This window comes from Typopeltis vanoorti, chromosome 3 (genome assembly GCF_054136105.1).
Source record: "Typopeltis vanoorti isolate ZY-2024b chromosome 3, IOZ_Tvanoo_1.0, whole genome shotgun sequence".
In the NCBI taxonomy this organism is placed as follows: domain Eukaryota; kingdom Metazoa; phylum Arthropoda; class Arachnida; order Uropygi; family Thelyphonidae; genus Typopeltis; species Typopeltis vanoorti.
In genome coordinates this window covers 99182755-99199188 of record NC_143551.1, presented here as the reverse complement: position 1 = coordinate 99199188, position 16434 = coordinate 99182755, and the positions used below count along the sequence as shown (strand labels likewise).

At 39.5% G+C, this 16434-nt stretch overlaps 1 protein-coding gene across 5 annotated transcripts in view; it reads right to left on the bottom strand.

The window, feature by feature from the left end:
* LOC150108412 (IQ motif and SEC7 domain-containing protein 1-like) overlaps window positions 1–16434 on the bottom strand; it is a 627659-nt gene that overhangs the window by 241198 nt on the left and 370027 nt on the right. Inside the window, exon 1 of one of the 5 annotated variants that reach the window (XM_090390760.1) lies at window positions 6924–7918. The exons of the other annotated variants lie outside the window; for them this stretch is intronic. Within the exon in view, the coding sequence (XP_090246886.1) occupies window positions 6924–7072 (149 nt within the window). The 5' untranslated portion in view covers window positions 7073–7918. Of the gene's footprint in view, window positions 1–6923; window positions 7919–16434 lie in introns of those variants that run through there. 5 annotated transcript variants of the gene reach the window in all.

Here is a 16434-nt window from a genome sequence, read left to right as displayed (position 1 = left end):
AAAAAATCCTGCACGAAACTAAAAAAACAATAATAAAGAGTAGCATAGGGGTTCTCAACTTATAAGGAATGCTAAATGCAAAGAAGCAATTCTGGTTCAAACTTAAAAAAATAAAAAGACTCCAAAAGATAATTTAGGTAAAAATCAAACAAATTGGGCACTTGATGGTTGTCGCACTCTTCACAAAATGGAAGGCTGACTTCTTTGTGTTTAAGGGTTCCCCCCCCCCCCTTCACGCGAAAATTTGGTCTAGAAAACCGGTTGGTTATGGAAAGAGCAATTCTGTAGACGCAGAACACTTTAATCCTTTTAACAGTTTTCATAATTACTGTGACGATGTCTGATTAATTATGACATCGTCAATAACATTTGTCTAGCCGTTTAAGAGTTTGTTCCAGTCAAGAATCCTTGAGACGATCTTATTTGTTTTTATAAATATGCTTTAACACTATCAAGGTCTTCCTTAACGACTTTCGCAACTCTATACAAAATATAACGTAGTTTCCAAACACTTTTCCTATCTCATTTTGGAGAATGCAAATTCATATTCACCATGGCTACCAACAGGATATTTAGTGAATGAATGTGTCAGTATTTCTTAGTGAAAGTCATAACACGTGCACCAGCACACAAGATACCTATTTAATGCATTTAAGCCATGGATAAAACACATCATTATTTTAAAGCCGTACTTCGGATTACTGCACAGCCTACATAGTTTATGGGCTTGAGAAAAGGTTTAGCTGTCATTTGGTAATTCAAATATATGTCAACAAAAATGGTAAACTGGTTTACAATATAAACACACACACAATATGAATTACTAAAGCGTATAGGAATGCCTTCGATATAAGAACATACCAACATGACAGTAATATAAATATATACATTTCAATGATTTTATACGAATATATAAAAGCATTTGATCCGGGAATTAATTACCATAGGTGTCCCAAATATGGTTAGAACGTGTCAATGTGAATAATTCGTGTGTGCATGCGTGAATTTAATTTCAGTTGTGCTTTATGTAATCAAGAATTTATGTAAATAATCCAAACAGTTTCCGTTATATATTGGGTAGTTTCGTAGTGAAAAGAGGTGGCCAAACGCTACAGAATTTGTTAAAAATGCGTATAATTATGTGTTTCTGAAAATCCTGAAGTAATCCAAAAAATGAATATCATTTTTGAAATCATTGCAACTAACTTATTACGTACGTTAAGTTATTTGAATCCAGACTCTATATGATAAATTTCGATTTTTTTAGGCTTATGGTGGAGTGCTATTTCCTTAAGCAAAGATGTTTTGTGTCTTCAGCGATTATGAAAGTATTAAATATACATGATTGCTCAATCCTACGGGTGAAGGCAGAGCCTTATATAAGCAGAGACTGATGTCCGACATAATGCATAAGAACAAAACTTCCTTTATGGATTCATAAACGAATCAGTAAAAGTACCAAGGAATACCAACTATACTACATTTATATTCCCCTTTCACTTGTCCACAGTCTATGGTAGATGATAAGATGACTCACGTCTTCTGGGGGAGGACAACATAATGCTTTAGAATCTGGGGAAGGAAAAGTAAGGTTGAAGATGTGAGATGATAGCCATGCTTTTAGTGATGTATGCCAAACATCCTTCTTGTGAAGTCATTAAATTAATTGTAACCACGAAAATAAGGCTAACAAGTAGTTATCGCTCTATATAATAAAATAGTTTCATTTGTTAACTTCAATAAGACAGATGATGGTTTCTTACTGCCGTGTTGCCATAGCAACAATGGACTCTATTCGCATCTACCAAGTAGAAGTTAGGTTGTGAAGAACAAAACAGGTGAGCACAGCTCAGTGAAAAGATGCTGGCAACTATTTCAAAAACTTCGTTCGAGTCCAACTCGCGCCATGTGTATGCGAAAAAAAAAAAAAAAAAAACTAGTTATAATAAGTTCCATTGTTGGAAGTAAAATCCATATCGGCTGCATTTATACTTCTAACAGCGTAATACCATCCATTCGTCTGTATCAACCATCAAACTATACCTAATCCAAGACGCTTTTCTCCCTATTTATTATATCAAAGCACAGACTGCTGGTCGAATACAACGAAACAATTTGTTTTTGTGTGGTGAACCTTTGTGATTAGACTCCAATTTACCATCGGTGTAAAAGTATAGTTCACCGTGCGAGCTGTGTGTGTGTGCGCGCGCGCGCGGTGTTTCTATAACTGCGTGTCTCGCTACAAGGCTAAAATCACAAATCACACTGCAGAAGTGTTCGAGAGAGAGAGAGAGATGGCCAAGTGCGGTAACATCGATTGGCCACAGTCTACATTTCAATCCCCAGAAACATCCGTCTTCGAACCGAATAACCCCACACAACGTAACCCATTTTCTCGTTGTTCGAATTACTGCGTGGGTGAAAAGGCTGCACCGAAGACGAGTAAACAGATAGTTGGTGACGAGGCGGAACGACACATCGATACGATCCAGGAATTTTTCTGAACGCCCGGAGGCGTTTGCGTTCGTACAATTTAAAGCCACTACAACTCGGGTAGAAGGAGATGGTGATAAATTGTCTTCTGGAACTGTCACAGATGGATGAGGGGGCGGGAGGAAGGGAAGAATAAGGGGGGAAGGAAAAGGGAATGTGTGTGAGTGGGGGGGGATAAAACATTTCCTCGAGCAAAGCAGTAATATCGCCGAGAAAAGAAGAAGTAGGACAAACGATTGAGCCATTAGCGAGGACCAAAACCGTACGCACATCGCTGGCTCCTAAAATAGTATAAGAATAAGAGTTGCAGTTTGTAATTGAAGTTCTCAAGAATTTCTAACTGCTAAGGATAGTTTCTGCGCTTTCTCATTGCCGAAATTCGCCCAGCTCACGAAGCCCGATTCAGTTTAATAGTTCAGTCCTAAGAACGACCAGTCACATGACACTCAACGATCCACATGAGTAGCGAGTGATATCACAGTATTTATCTTTGGAAAAACGTTTTTTCTAAAAAGCAACTATACCGGTAAAACGTTCAGGTCATAAATATAAAACCCTTCATCAAGCATTCGAGCAAATCTTCTGGCTTCGTTGAACACGAACAGGGAGTGGAGAGCGGGGTGGGGGCAGGAACTGGAACTAAGGGTGATAAAGTTACCGACGTTAACTGCGTGTGTGTGTCCTATCGTCTGTTGGAATGCGACGTTTCCCAGATAAGTGTCGCACTGAGTGTGTGAACACATTCTTACCTAGGTTCTGAACTAATGGATTTGTGTTTTCGGGTCAGTTTTCAACGGTCTTCAGCTGGCGGATCAATCGAAGTTCCCTTTGTGAGAACACTGCCATGTGGGTATTAAATCGATCCACACATCTCGAAGAAGTTTAATCGATTTCTTACTACAAACGGGAATACCGGGAAAAAAATTTAAGTAGTTAAAAGAAAGATAAAAAAAATCGCCACGAGCTATTGTTTCCGTGCAAGAAATAGTTAAACCGAACAACTAAAGAAAATTACCATTTTTTCCATTAAGACGACAAAAAAGTACATGAAAAACACATTAGCAAAATAATACGCCAGATGGTGCTGCTTTCGCTGTATGACCGAGTGATTTACACTTTATAAACATGGATCGCTTTCCTCAACTAAGAAACCATTCCATAGATTAGTAGTCTTGCATTATAAAAGATGGTATGCATTGTTTACGCGTGCTATTAGTTAATAGTAGCTAAGGAAAGTATCCGATGCATAAGGATAAGTATGAAATGATTAATTTAATTGAAATTCCTTTCCAATGCGCACAAAATATTTTCACTTATTCTAGTATGAGTAATGATAGTCGTTATTTCTCCAATTTCGGTATGCAATACACAGCGTAACTAAAATAAATTTAACGTTTATTTAAAGTACTAGAAATGTGAATATTATCTCCGATTTTATTGGCAAAACCATTATTAAAAATCCTACAAACACGGAAGATAATAAAATAAATAAATAAATAAATAACAGCGAGTTTAGTCATATAAATTGCATGTTTCACATTTTAGTTGCCAACATTGGTCACGTTCATAAAACAAAGTTAAAAGCATTTGGACACGCGACACGTAGGAAATACGCATGCGCAGAATTAAACTGCTGTTTGAACCAACACTAGATGTCGATTTGGATATGCATTATTAAAAATGTTTCGTATTTCGCTACAAAGTTGTTAGTTTGTCTCTGTAAAAGACGAGTGCAATATGCAAGTAAGAAAACGATATATGGTAATGAAAGAATAAAAAAAAAAAAAAAAAGGCACAAAATTTGTTAAATGCATAACGATATGGTTAGTATTATTGCGGTGCTGAGAGACAGCTTAAAATTTGATTAGAGGAAAGCCGGGAGTGACGTTTTGGGAAAAAAAAAAAAAAAAACAGCAGCCCAGCTAGGTAATCGTATTTTGCTTTGTGTTTGGCTACAAAGCTTGGATCGAAATGAGAGCACATTATTATTTTTTTCCTGCATCGTTTGTAATACTTTCCTGTTAGCTGAAGCCGAGGCTAATCGAGGTCACGTGACAGAGCAAGAGAAGAGAAGGCTTTGCAAGTTGTTCAAAAGGGTAAAAAACACGCATATAGGAAAATATAAAAACAACAACAAAAAAAAAAAGCAGCTGACAAGGAAAGTCGAGTTATATGAACACAGGCGTGGATAACGGATCCCACTGCCATTGCGGTTTCATATCATTATTATTCCTATCACTCGCCCTCAACATCTTATCTGCTGGCCCTAAGGGGGTTCTCTCAAGCCCAGATCAACTGTTCAACAGGTTCGGATTTCTGCTTGGTTGTATAGCAGCTACGGCCAATGGGTCGCGGTTCAAGGTAAACTAGCCAAGTCCAGCCAGTACAGCTTGTATTGCTGACACTTTCCTTAACGCGGTCAAGTAGCAGTGAGGAATCGTGGAGTTCTTTCGGTGTGTGCGACTTTGGAAGGAAACCACTGCAAAGTAAATGACAAAAATAACTCGAGTAACAAGTTCGTTGTGTTATGCTGACAGGTTTCTTTTACCCATCATGCATCGGAGGTAGGATTGGTTGGTGGTAGTTCCACAACTCACCCAGTTTAGTTGTTTGAGCAAATAACGAAATGTTGGTTGAAGAAATCTTATGGAGGATGACGTCGCCTAGTGGGACTATCGCCTGGCTTCCTGGAGGCCCCAAGCGGAATTCGAACCAGGCTTTCTATATGCAAGGACAAGTCTAATTGATCCTAAAGTTCATATCGTCTAAAGCGAGATAAGGTTTTTTCATCCCTTCATAAGTGGATTTGTTACGTAAATGAATCAGAAAAAGCAATCGAGGTGAAGATGTTTTGTGTGCTGGTTTTCCAAGCGTATTTTTTTTTTTTTTTTTTCAATTTAAACAAAACTTGAGTTTTGGGAACCACTAGCAAAGCTTTTTTCTTTCAGCAGCGACGGGATTCGAACCAGGCTTTCTGTATGCAAGGGCAAGTCTAACTGATCCTAAAATTGATTCTAATTCTAAAGCGAGTAAAGCAAATCCATTGAAAGCTTGCTTAACTAATGCAGGAAAACACCACGTGGCTTATCAAAGAGTGGAAGTGACTGAAACAAACCTTGCAAGAAAGGGATTCTTGAATACTAAATGAACTTCTGTCTTATACGGACGGATTAGGAAAAGTATTTCTATGTGGAATAATCCTTTCTTCCCACAATGGTCATAGAAGGATAATGGAGATGTCCGATTTTTTTTGTATCATCTTTTGCATTAAAGACAAAGATTTCCAATACAGGAATTTAGAAATAAAGAACATTTTATACATGAAAGAATCTTCTGCATTTTAGTTACATTTAATGAATACAAGAGATTGAAGAGATAATGCTATTGCTAAAATATTATTTTAGAAGAAATTTTTAGCTGTCTCCGCCATTCTTAAGAATAATAAATAAAGAAGATGAAAGGGGAATTTGCATATGCAAGATGTGGTGATGGGAGATATGCGACGAGTATATTACATTGAAATCAAACCTGACAATAGGATGATATCGCAAAATGACAAGTGTCAGAATATTATGGTCGTATAATTGAAAACGAAGGTGATAACTGAGAGAAGATGATGATGCAAGATAAAATACAAGAATTCATGAACTTATGAATTTCAAGAACTTATGAAAGGAACAGTATAAACTAAACGGAGGTGGAATGAACAACTGGAGAGATCCTCATGAATCCGCCTATAGGGGAGAAACTATTGAGGACAACAAAAATTTCTTATCCTCAGTAGGTAAATTTTTTCAATGTATAAAAAAAGATGACAAATTTGATTTAAATGATTAAAATTACACAATTTACGTCGGACTTATGGCCAGCAAGGAGGCTGTAGAGCAAAATAATTGAAACTCAGAAGTGCACATAGGTATAAGGAGGACTTTTTTTTTGGGGGGGGGGAAGTGATGAAGAAGCATACTGATTCTAAGAAAGCAACGAATCTTTTCTTTTTTTCTGAAAAGGACAGAAATCAGTGACGATCTTTAGGAATATCAATCTAAGAATCTAATATTTTATTATAATATAATATTTATTTTATTATTATAATATTTAAGAATCTGAAACGTTAGCACTAAGCACTTGCGTACATGACAAAGAGAAATTTACACGGAATGTCTCGATTTTGATGGCCTCGAGTGATATGAGAACAAGCACGATTAATCTAACCCTTATGCAAAGTGAAAATTCTAATGGACTGAGATGGCTCAGTTATGTCTGGACAATGTATTTTAATGAAGACCATCTCCTATACTACACAGTCTAAATGTATCAAGTGATGAAAGACGGGGGAAAATGATCTCAATAAAGCACTCTCCAAATACTACTATACTAACAAATGCTTAAAAACAAATAGTGCAAGTTAGACCATGAAAGTACCTTACCTATCTCGGCGACGTTTCCACAGGTTCAGATAGCGACGTGGGGGGTGTGTAGTGATTCTCTCGGCGACCCTCTTTTTTCTTCCTAAGCGTGTCCGTGGTAGCTCTTTCCAACGAGATCGCACGTGGCTCGCGAGCATTTTTACCCACATGATCGGTCTTGTCTGACAAAGGGGTGGATCGACCTCGGTACATTTGACGGGATGACCTTTCTGCACACTTTTCGGCACGACTATCTTCGGAGGTAAACGATGAAGGCAGTGCGGCACACGGACTATTAAGGGGTCCTGCCCTGTGTGCCCATTGCTTCCTATAGCACTGGCTTGGATTTCCGTCCCCTATCACCAAATCCCTCCACGTGGTTGGTCCTCGAAATTTATTCTGCGACCCCACTTTCGAGGCCTTTCGCTGCTCGTCCGCATACTGCCTGCACCCACATCTCCGGCAATAGCTGGGGGATGGCGAAGAGGAACGCGCCAGACCTTCTTTGCGCTTTTCTTCCGCATTGGTGGCGGCCGGGAGGGCATCTACTTCGCACCCGTCTTTCCGTTTAGGAATGTAAAATATCCCGCCGTTCGCGTCGGGGGTCACGGGGTCTGCTGTGCAGTGAACTATTCTGCCGGAGCTCTCGCCAAGCGCGCTTTTTTGCAAATTGGCCTTTGACTTGTGACACTGAACAAAGGAGGTGTGTTTACAGGTGACGGTCACACGATTGTTCCCAGACCGACGGTAATCCTTGAGCCAGATCACGTCATACGGGGATACATGAAGCCAGTCCGCTTCCATCATGTGGCGGACGAATGAGCTTGGACACGACTGACCGAGGTACCGCTCACAAATCCATCACGCCGTCTCGGCAGTGTGTGTGTGTGCACAGCAAACACCGAGACGGAGGAGGAGGCTCGGATGATCGGTCTACACCCCCCTTGTGTACAGGGAAGAGGTGCGCCGAGAAAAAAGGAACATCCGGACCGCTGGGTTCGCGTGACAGCCGCAGCTTCGCTACAGGTGAAGTACTACGACTCCACTGATGGCCCAGATCTAATATTGCCGTTGCCGCTGACGGTCGGTCACGTGCGCACAAGCTAGCAAGGCTGCCTAGGAGCCCGCCAATCACGCACTGTTTTCCCTGTCAATAGGACAGCAGTACCAACATGTGCTGCCGCCGCTACCGCGTTCTCTCCATGCTTTTCCTCATTCAAAACGGTCCGTGCACTCAGAGAGCTGTGTGGAGGTTCCCGCCGGAAGTGCGACCGTACGCGGACCGCAGGTGGGGGGGGGGGTGAAGTAACTCAGTCTCGAGAGAGAAAAAACGAAGGGATAGAAGGGTTTACGTCTCTCCACACACCTGGGTCTCGGATTGATTACATCGCTCCCGAACAATGATTCAATCATATCGCGCACATCAACAAATCCCTCAGTGGCAGAGAAATATCTCCTCCACTTTACGCACCGCCATGGAGACGACGCTGAATCAAAGAATACAACAGCATTTTCGTGTTGTGTGCTGACTTCTCCGTGTGTTTTTTAATTTATTTTATGTGTGTGTGTGTGCGCGCGCGCGCGCTATTCGAACTGCGATTTAGTTACCGTGGGAATAACCTAATATGTTTACTATCAGAAATATTGACTCGCCAACACTGTAATAACTGCATTCGTCTCCATTACTAACGAGATTCGGTCTAGTTACCACCCAACTACTCGCCGCTTTGCACTGCACAATTTACAGAGATAACTCCGTGTGGCACCTGCTGACAGCACACTTTAAACTGGAATGGGCGTAGTTCTGTTTATACAAAGAGAAAAGAAGAGAATGCGCGGAGTATCAATGTCTACAGAGACAGTTCTTATTTCAAGGTATGCAAAGTGATATATATGGAAACCATGATAGGTGCGGTTTTCCATAGGGTAAAAAAAATCGTAATTTATTAAAATGTGAATTCACACACACAAACATGCGAATTATGACCACTGACTGATATGTTGGTATGCCTTCCACACTTGGAACGGCCTGTACCGCAAGTGACATGGTTTCAACTAATGATGTTGGTTTCGTGTGGATCTGTAGTCAGGAGGTCAGTCTGCAAGGCATCTCACAGAACATAGGAGAGTGCAATGTGTATACATTCCAGAATATCCTACGGGAGTTCGTTGGATTATTTGGTGGCTATACAAAACACGTGATGCTCTCCGGGTGTTCCTCAGACCAACTGATTACATCAAAGGTCTGATGGCATGGCGCATTTCTGTACTGTCTGAAAATGGTTGCATAACGGAAGAGTGCACGTGGTCTCCTACAAACTGCCGGTAGGCCACAATGGTCATATGCTCATCAACAGACACCAACGGTCTTAATTACAATAATCAAAACATATCATGATGTTATCTGATATACGCGTAAGCCACCGTCCTAAATGGCGCAACAGGAACCACTACTTGTCGGATCAGTCTCCCCTCCCCCCAATTCGTTTAGAACCCTACCAGCGTGCTGCTTACACCACAATAGCAGTCGCTATCGTTTATACCCTACGGTAAGATGAAAGCACATATGGGTCTTTGGCTTTAAAATCGTGCAGAGCATCATTATCATCTGTGATACTTTTTTCCCCCCCTATCTCCCGTACAAGGCAATACAATCTTCGTTCACCACGAGCATGTATTTTTGGTGCTCCTTGAAATTTGCTGATACTCGTTTTCTATGAGTTTACTAATTCTAGGCAATCAACAGAATCTGCCATAAATAAGGGGGAACACGTGACACTATATCATTTCGAACTCGATATCGTTACTCAAACATTCTGGTTTGCCATATCATACATACCCAAAGGTACTACGATTTCGATCAGTATTGCAGAAATCATAATTCGATTCTTTTGGGCTGAAAAACCTGGGTTCGAATCCGATCTACGACGTGAATAACTTTTATCAGACTTTTTATCAGGACCGGTTGCCTCATTGAAAGTCACGTAACCTGTCTCATACGGAGGTAGAAGATTATTTCTTCCTGGCCACTCGAGTTCATCATCCCAAACCAGTCAAAACACACACACACACACACACACGCACACGCATTTATAAGACCAATGACATTATTCTATTAAAATTACTGTTAAGGAAGCCAAAGATACTTGATAGGCCATTGACATTAAGGGCCTTGAAGTACTGCTGATGAGTGATGTCCGTATATTCTTTCAAAATGCTAATATCACAGACGAGATGGCCTTGAGACATTCGGTTGTTGTTGATATTTGGAATTACGGCCGAAACAACTAAGGCTATAAAGGCCAGTGCATTATGTATGTCTATGAACAACTATTCTTCTGGCCGGTTTACATGTTTTTTTTTTTTGGGGGGGGGGGGGGGGGATGAACAGCCTGAGTTTCCGTAAGGAAAAATTCTGTTACCCTATGGGATAGAGAGATTCGGTGTCTCGTACTCATGCCTTCTCGCTGCTATCCAAGTATAATGTAACACTTGACTTGATTGTGATTGTAACTGATTGAATCAAAATTAACGATGATGTTAAACCGTATGATTATTAAAAGTCTTAAAACATTTAACAGATTAAATGTTCTTTTAACACACTTAACAGATTCTGTTCGTTTGAAAAAAAATAGAAGAACAAAATAAATATCAAAAATGAAAGGCTTCGAGAACGACAACACGAATACCAGAGAGAAAGAGAGAGAGAGAGAGAGAGCATTTTGAGAAAATGGTAGTGTTGCTAATACAATCTACTAGCTTTAAAAGTATAAGTTCGTTGCCATTACTAAAGTATAAAAATGTAGATGGAGGCCATGATCGATGTGCAATATTCCACATTTTTTATAAAAATTGCACTTCTATAACAAATACGTATTTTATAGGCGCCACTGATGAGCTATTTAAATAAAATATAATAATATACAAAAGTATTTTTGCTTTCTTCTCTCTGAAGTGAGTTACCTACTTATAAGTACTTAAAAAATTCGCATGTTTTTTTTTTTTTTGTTTGTTTTGTTTTCTACTAACCTGCTTTGGTAGAAATAAATCCTGTGTAGATAACGTACTTCGCGGAAAATTCTCTTCTGGTTTAAAAATATCTCTTTTCCTTCTGATGAGAAGTTATGCTGACGAAACCTAAATTTATTTTAGAAGGGAGAGATTGTTTCTCTCCCTTCTTTATACGCAAGCACAGACCGTCACTTTATACTCTAAATATCCTTCAGATATCCAACTGTTTTAAACAACTACACACACTAGTCAATAAGTGGAATTTTCTTTAGTCTTTCTATTGGGTTCAACTTTATTCGTTTCAAAAATTATTTGGTGATAATTTTTGGTGTGAGACATTAGTACAAGCCATTAGAAAAGATGTGCGCTACTTTCGAATTCCTGCTGGACTTTCCTACCTTATTCACTTTCTACTGTTGCAATTTGTCCGCGGGGGATTGTATCTTTTTCTAAGGGTTGGTGAAGCTTCTGGGCAGACAGAAACAAAGAGCAAATGAAACCCGAACGACTTAAGAACGTCCAAATGTCATTAGTCAACTGCTTGATTCCTTTCTTCTCGTCCATTTTCTTGACACAGAAGAAAAAAAATAAAGTGCAGTCACTTTTCTCCAGAGAAAAACCCAACTTGTATTCTTTTAACTTTGTCTTTAGGGAGGTACCGGTCCAATCAGCTCTTACACTGTCAACTTTCTGTGTTCATTGTTAACCTACTTCCCCCCCCCCACCCTCAAGGACAAAAGGCAATCTAATTTCTCTTCACTTAACGCAGTTTTCCACCTTCCAAGAGTCACATGAAGGCAGAAAATTAGTGTGAAAGTCACGCTTTAAACTTCACTCTTGTGTGCGCCAGCAAGAGCGGACAGAGGAGGTCTGGACAGTGTGTGAGTGCGATAAACGACTCTCGTTTCTCCCAGCTGTATGGAAAAGTGTCCGGGTGTCAGTTCTCTGGAAACGAACCACATTCCCCGGCATGGAGATAAAACTAAATTATGGATGCTTCTACCGTTCCCATACAGAAAGCTCTGTGCATACTCCGACTACACATTGACAAATGAATACAGTTTGTTATTTGAATGAACATCAGGACATTGTTGGAACTAACAAAGTTAAAGTATAAACGAGAACGAAATAAGTAAATTGAGAAGATTAAAACAATCTGTCTCGGTAGCTCAAGTAATTCATGAAGGTTTAGTTGAGCATAAAGAACAAATTGGGTAATTCCTGGAATTCATGTAGTTGGTACCTCACCAGACGGATTTGTCTCCTAATCAAAGATCAATGATGATGATGGATTCGCTCACGGGCATTTAGGCTATTGCTTTTTCATACGATTACACTATAAAGGGATGAATTCTCATTCAAAGAGAAAAATGTAAACTTTCCTCATGTGTTGAAATAACAGAAATACACCTTAAGCCAGAATGCTAGTCTATGTGTGCTCCATACTTTGTGTGTAATGTGAAGTGTATTAATAACAATATACTTCTACAATTACTTTGTTGCAACAGTGTTACTTAAAATCTTTTTGAACTTGCTTAATTCTGAATGTAAATTCTGAGTTATGAGCGAAGAAGAAGATGATGATGATGAAGATGATTTAGTTGTTCGAAGAAGGCTATCTGATGGGCTTTGCACTTTGAACAAGACATTCCTTAACAGTCAATTGCTTCTCTTAATTACTTTTAATTTCTAAGCCTGTCTCATTTGCCGAGTCGGCAAATGAGACAGGCTTAGAAATTAAAAGCTCTCCGCTCTTGAAACTTGAAGGGCGTGGAGTTCGAATTTCTTTGTGGTGTGGATGCCGAATATCTTTAGGTTACAGATGATTTTCATCTGCTGGCGTAAGATTACCGTCCTGCTTACTGGAAGGCTGAAGCGAATTGAAAATTTCATGACACAGCATTATATATAACCCTTAGGCCACCCACGGTACTAATATACGACGGATTGACGACAGATATACAACTTTATCGTAAAAATTCGATTCATGTTTTATGTGACTTCATTCTGAGATGCTCTTTTTTATTTATGAAGTCACGGTTAGCGACAAAAAGTTTAAATAACGTCAAAAATTGAGAAAATACAGATTATCTATCAAAATGGCACATGTCGCCAACTCTTTGACTATTCACGCAGTTCAGTCCATTTTAATGAATATTCAGAAGCTAGAATTAGCGTGTTCTAAAAGTTTAATTTTTGAGGGTTCGAGTACATCTTTCGGATGAATATGAATCAGCGGAAAAGAGGTCCAAAGAGGTATAACTTGAAAAGATGAATCTCGAGATTTGTTCGTAATGATATCCAATAGACTTACAGGATTTTTGTATGCTTTTTTCTTCCCTGCCTTTCTTTTCTGTGCACGTGTGGATGAAATTTCAGTAATATACTAGTTGCATAAGAGGCTACCGAATGCTCATATGAGCATCCCAGTCATTGTATTATCATAGGCTAATAAATGAACATAATACACAGGTTTCATAGCCTTACTTGCTTTGCTCGTAATCCCATATAACAATAATAATAACAACAACACAACCAATTAAGATACCGAAATTGGAATAGAAAAGAGGGAGGCGCATTTGGATTTTGATTTACATAATTCTTAGTTATAATTACTTCAAAATTAGAAGAAATCGCATAATTACTTTCATGTATATTATTTTCTAAAAGGGACTCACGAGTGTGCGTAAAAATGGCGAATTCAGCGGTACGAAAAAGGTAATGTGAAAGGAAAACAGATTCCGACTAGATATTCTTCCTTTTCTTATATGCTAAAGACGAACTTAATCTCTCGTTGGTATTTTATTCTCAAAATTAGAAAATACTTGAGAGGGGGGGGAGTAGGTTCGTGAATGGAAATGCAAACTACGCTCACATTACAATTTTTTTCTTATTAAGAGGAATTAATTAACTAACATGAAGGAAACAGGTTTCTAGATTCATTTCCCTCGTAGAAAACGTGGTTTCATTTAGAAATGCTTGTAATATAGCTGGATTTTCTAGTAAAACTATCGCCTGATGAAGATCAGAAAACTAACTCGAAACAGCAGGACAAACCATTTCTATGGTTCAAAAAGGCAAAAATAAACCACGCTACATTTCTTCTTTTCAGAGTTCAGCATCATATTTCATTAGCATTTGGACCCCCCCCCCCTCAAATACTCATATTACCGAAGAAAGTGGGGAAAATTGCTTCACCCCCCCTCCCCCCTTTAAGAGGAAGTGCGCTTCTGTTGGGTGACATTTCGCGTTATGGTTTGTAAATGTCTTTCCGAGCGTTTCCACGACACATGACCTACACGGACTAATTACATTACCGATTTAATTAGCCGTACAACTTTCCTCAGTTAACAGGATTCAGTTAGCGGAAGGATTTAAAGGGTGTCTTTTTTTTTTTGGTTCCACCTCGCCAAATCTCTGAGGACGCGAAGAATCTACATTTCCGCGTGCCTCCGAACAGCGGTGTACGTGAATAAGCAAAGCAAAACTTATTGCATTTTCCGTCTTCCTTCTCTCTCCCCCCCCTTCCCTTCCTCCTTGCCCTCATCGTCTTTGCCCGTACGAGGAAGTGAAAAGAACGAACTCTTGCATCTTAATCTCTACCCCACAACATTAATCGGAGAAGAGGGAACAGTTTTTCCTCAAGCATCCCACTGTTCAGCGTCATTCCCAGTCGTATAGCCTTTAAGGATTCACGACCGGCATGCATATCGTGACCTTCAACCACAGACGGACATGTGATTTATTTGTAAGAAGAACCGACAGTTAACACCCGCTCTAAGAATAAAGTCTAAGGGAAACCAAACACTTGAAAATTTTCGCATTATTTCAGTAGTGTTATTAATTTAAATGGCGTCATCAGGAAGGTTTTTCTTTACAAGAAAATCAAACAGTACGTTAGGAGTTATTAGATATGATCGTTATACTTTGAAAGATTTAAGTAAAAACAAAGAGAGGAAAAAACTGCACACTGACAGAAGGTACACTTACTATTAAAAAGTGGAACCCAGTTTTTAATCATCAAGAGCTGATATAATTGTAATCGTGTCAGAAGAATGGCAACCGAACGTACTTTGTGGTTTCGTAAATTCATAAATAAACGTTGTTCAGAATTAGTTCTGAACATCAGTTAATGAGGAGGCCACCATTTAAATCCTATAGAGAAAGACTGTTTATGCAAAACCGAAAGCCCTGAGCGATCTTCAACATTCAGAATAGCCGAATACAGCTGGCGAGAGAAGAATCCTTCTTTCGCCCTTATTGTTGTTGACTGTCGCTCCCGTCTGGCCTGTGGTATATGCAGGCTCTTACGACAGTCATTGAACTGTGACAATAACTAATCGGTTGGCTTCATAGCCCTAGTTGCTTCGATCGTAAATCAAAACAACTTGACCCAACCCAACACTGATGGATTGGTTGTGGTACAATAGATCTATATTACCTGGGCCTCATTATTTTTGAAGGGGGAGGAGGTCATGTTTATCATTCGGTTTGCATCCCATCGACGCCAACTGATATTGAATTGGAATAAAAAAATACCAGCAATGTGTGGAAAGAAACTGCCGCTACATCTGTAGTGACCAAAGTTGCTCACAATGAACATTTTTAAATAAAATATTAGGAGTCAAGAATAACTAAATGGTAAATTTCACTTTCGCGAATCCTTTAGTTCGTTTCTCTCTCTCTCCCTCCCCCCCCCCCTCTCTCTCTTTGTGAACTACAAAGCAGAAAATTATGACCATCTGAGAATACTAGATCCAGTCTCATGGTTATTGGATGGAAAGGACATCGACAGTGAATAGGGAGGAGTAAAATTCATCAATGATGCAATATGGAAATGTGTCCCTAGAATTAAAAAATAAATAAGATAGGAGTACAATGCTATCGTTATGCTGCCAGTAAAAGAAAGAATGAGATCGTTCAACTAATGGGTGTCTATTCTGCTAACAGCTATCAACGTAGTGTATTCAACATGGAACTGAATGCTATATCTACGCTGAATGAAGAAACTCAAGTGTAAGATAATCCTCATTGCACAAAGGCGGCGTAAATACTGATATGTCTAACTATCAGTACCTTGGGATTAGTGGTGAAGATTTTGGAAAAGTTGACAAGAGCTCACATACAGAAATGAGTTGACAGAGAATCTATATTTTGCAGTTAACAGCATCGATGAGTTCCTGACCTCCAAGAAGTCAGGAACTCATCGACGGAGGTCACATACTATACGCACCAGCTATCATAGTTGTTCATTCACACTGCTTACACACACACACACACACACACACACACACACACACACACACACACACACACACACACACACACACACACACACACACACACACACACACACAACATTAAATGGCAACCGTTCCAATCACGCACCACTCTAAGAGAGAAAAAATCTAGATTCCCCCCCCCCCCTTCTTAGGGGGACATTCATTCTCAGCTTCCAAGGATGCCCCTCTTGTCTTTTCCCCACTCTCCATAAAATAAAAAAATTCCATCAACCGAAATC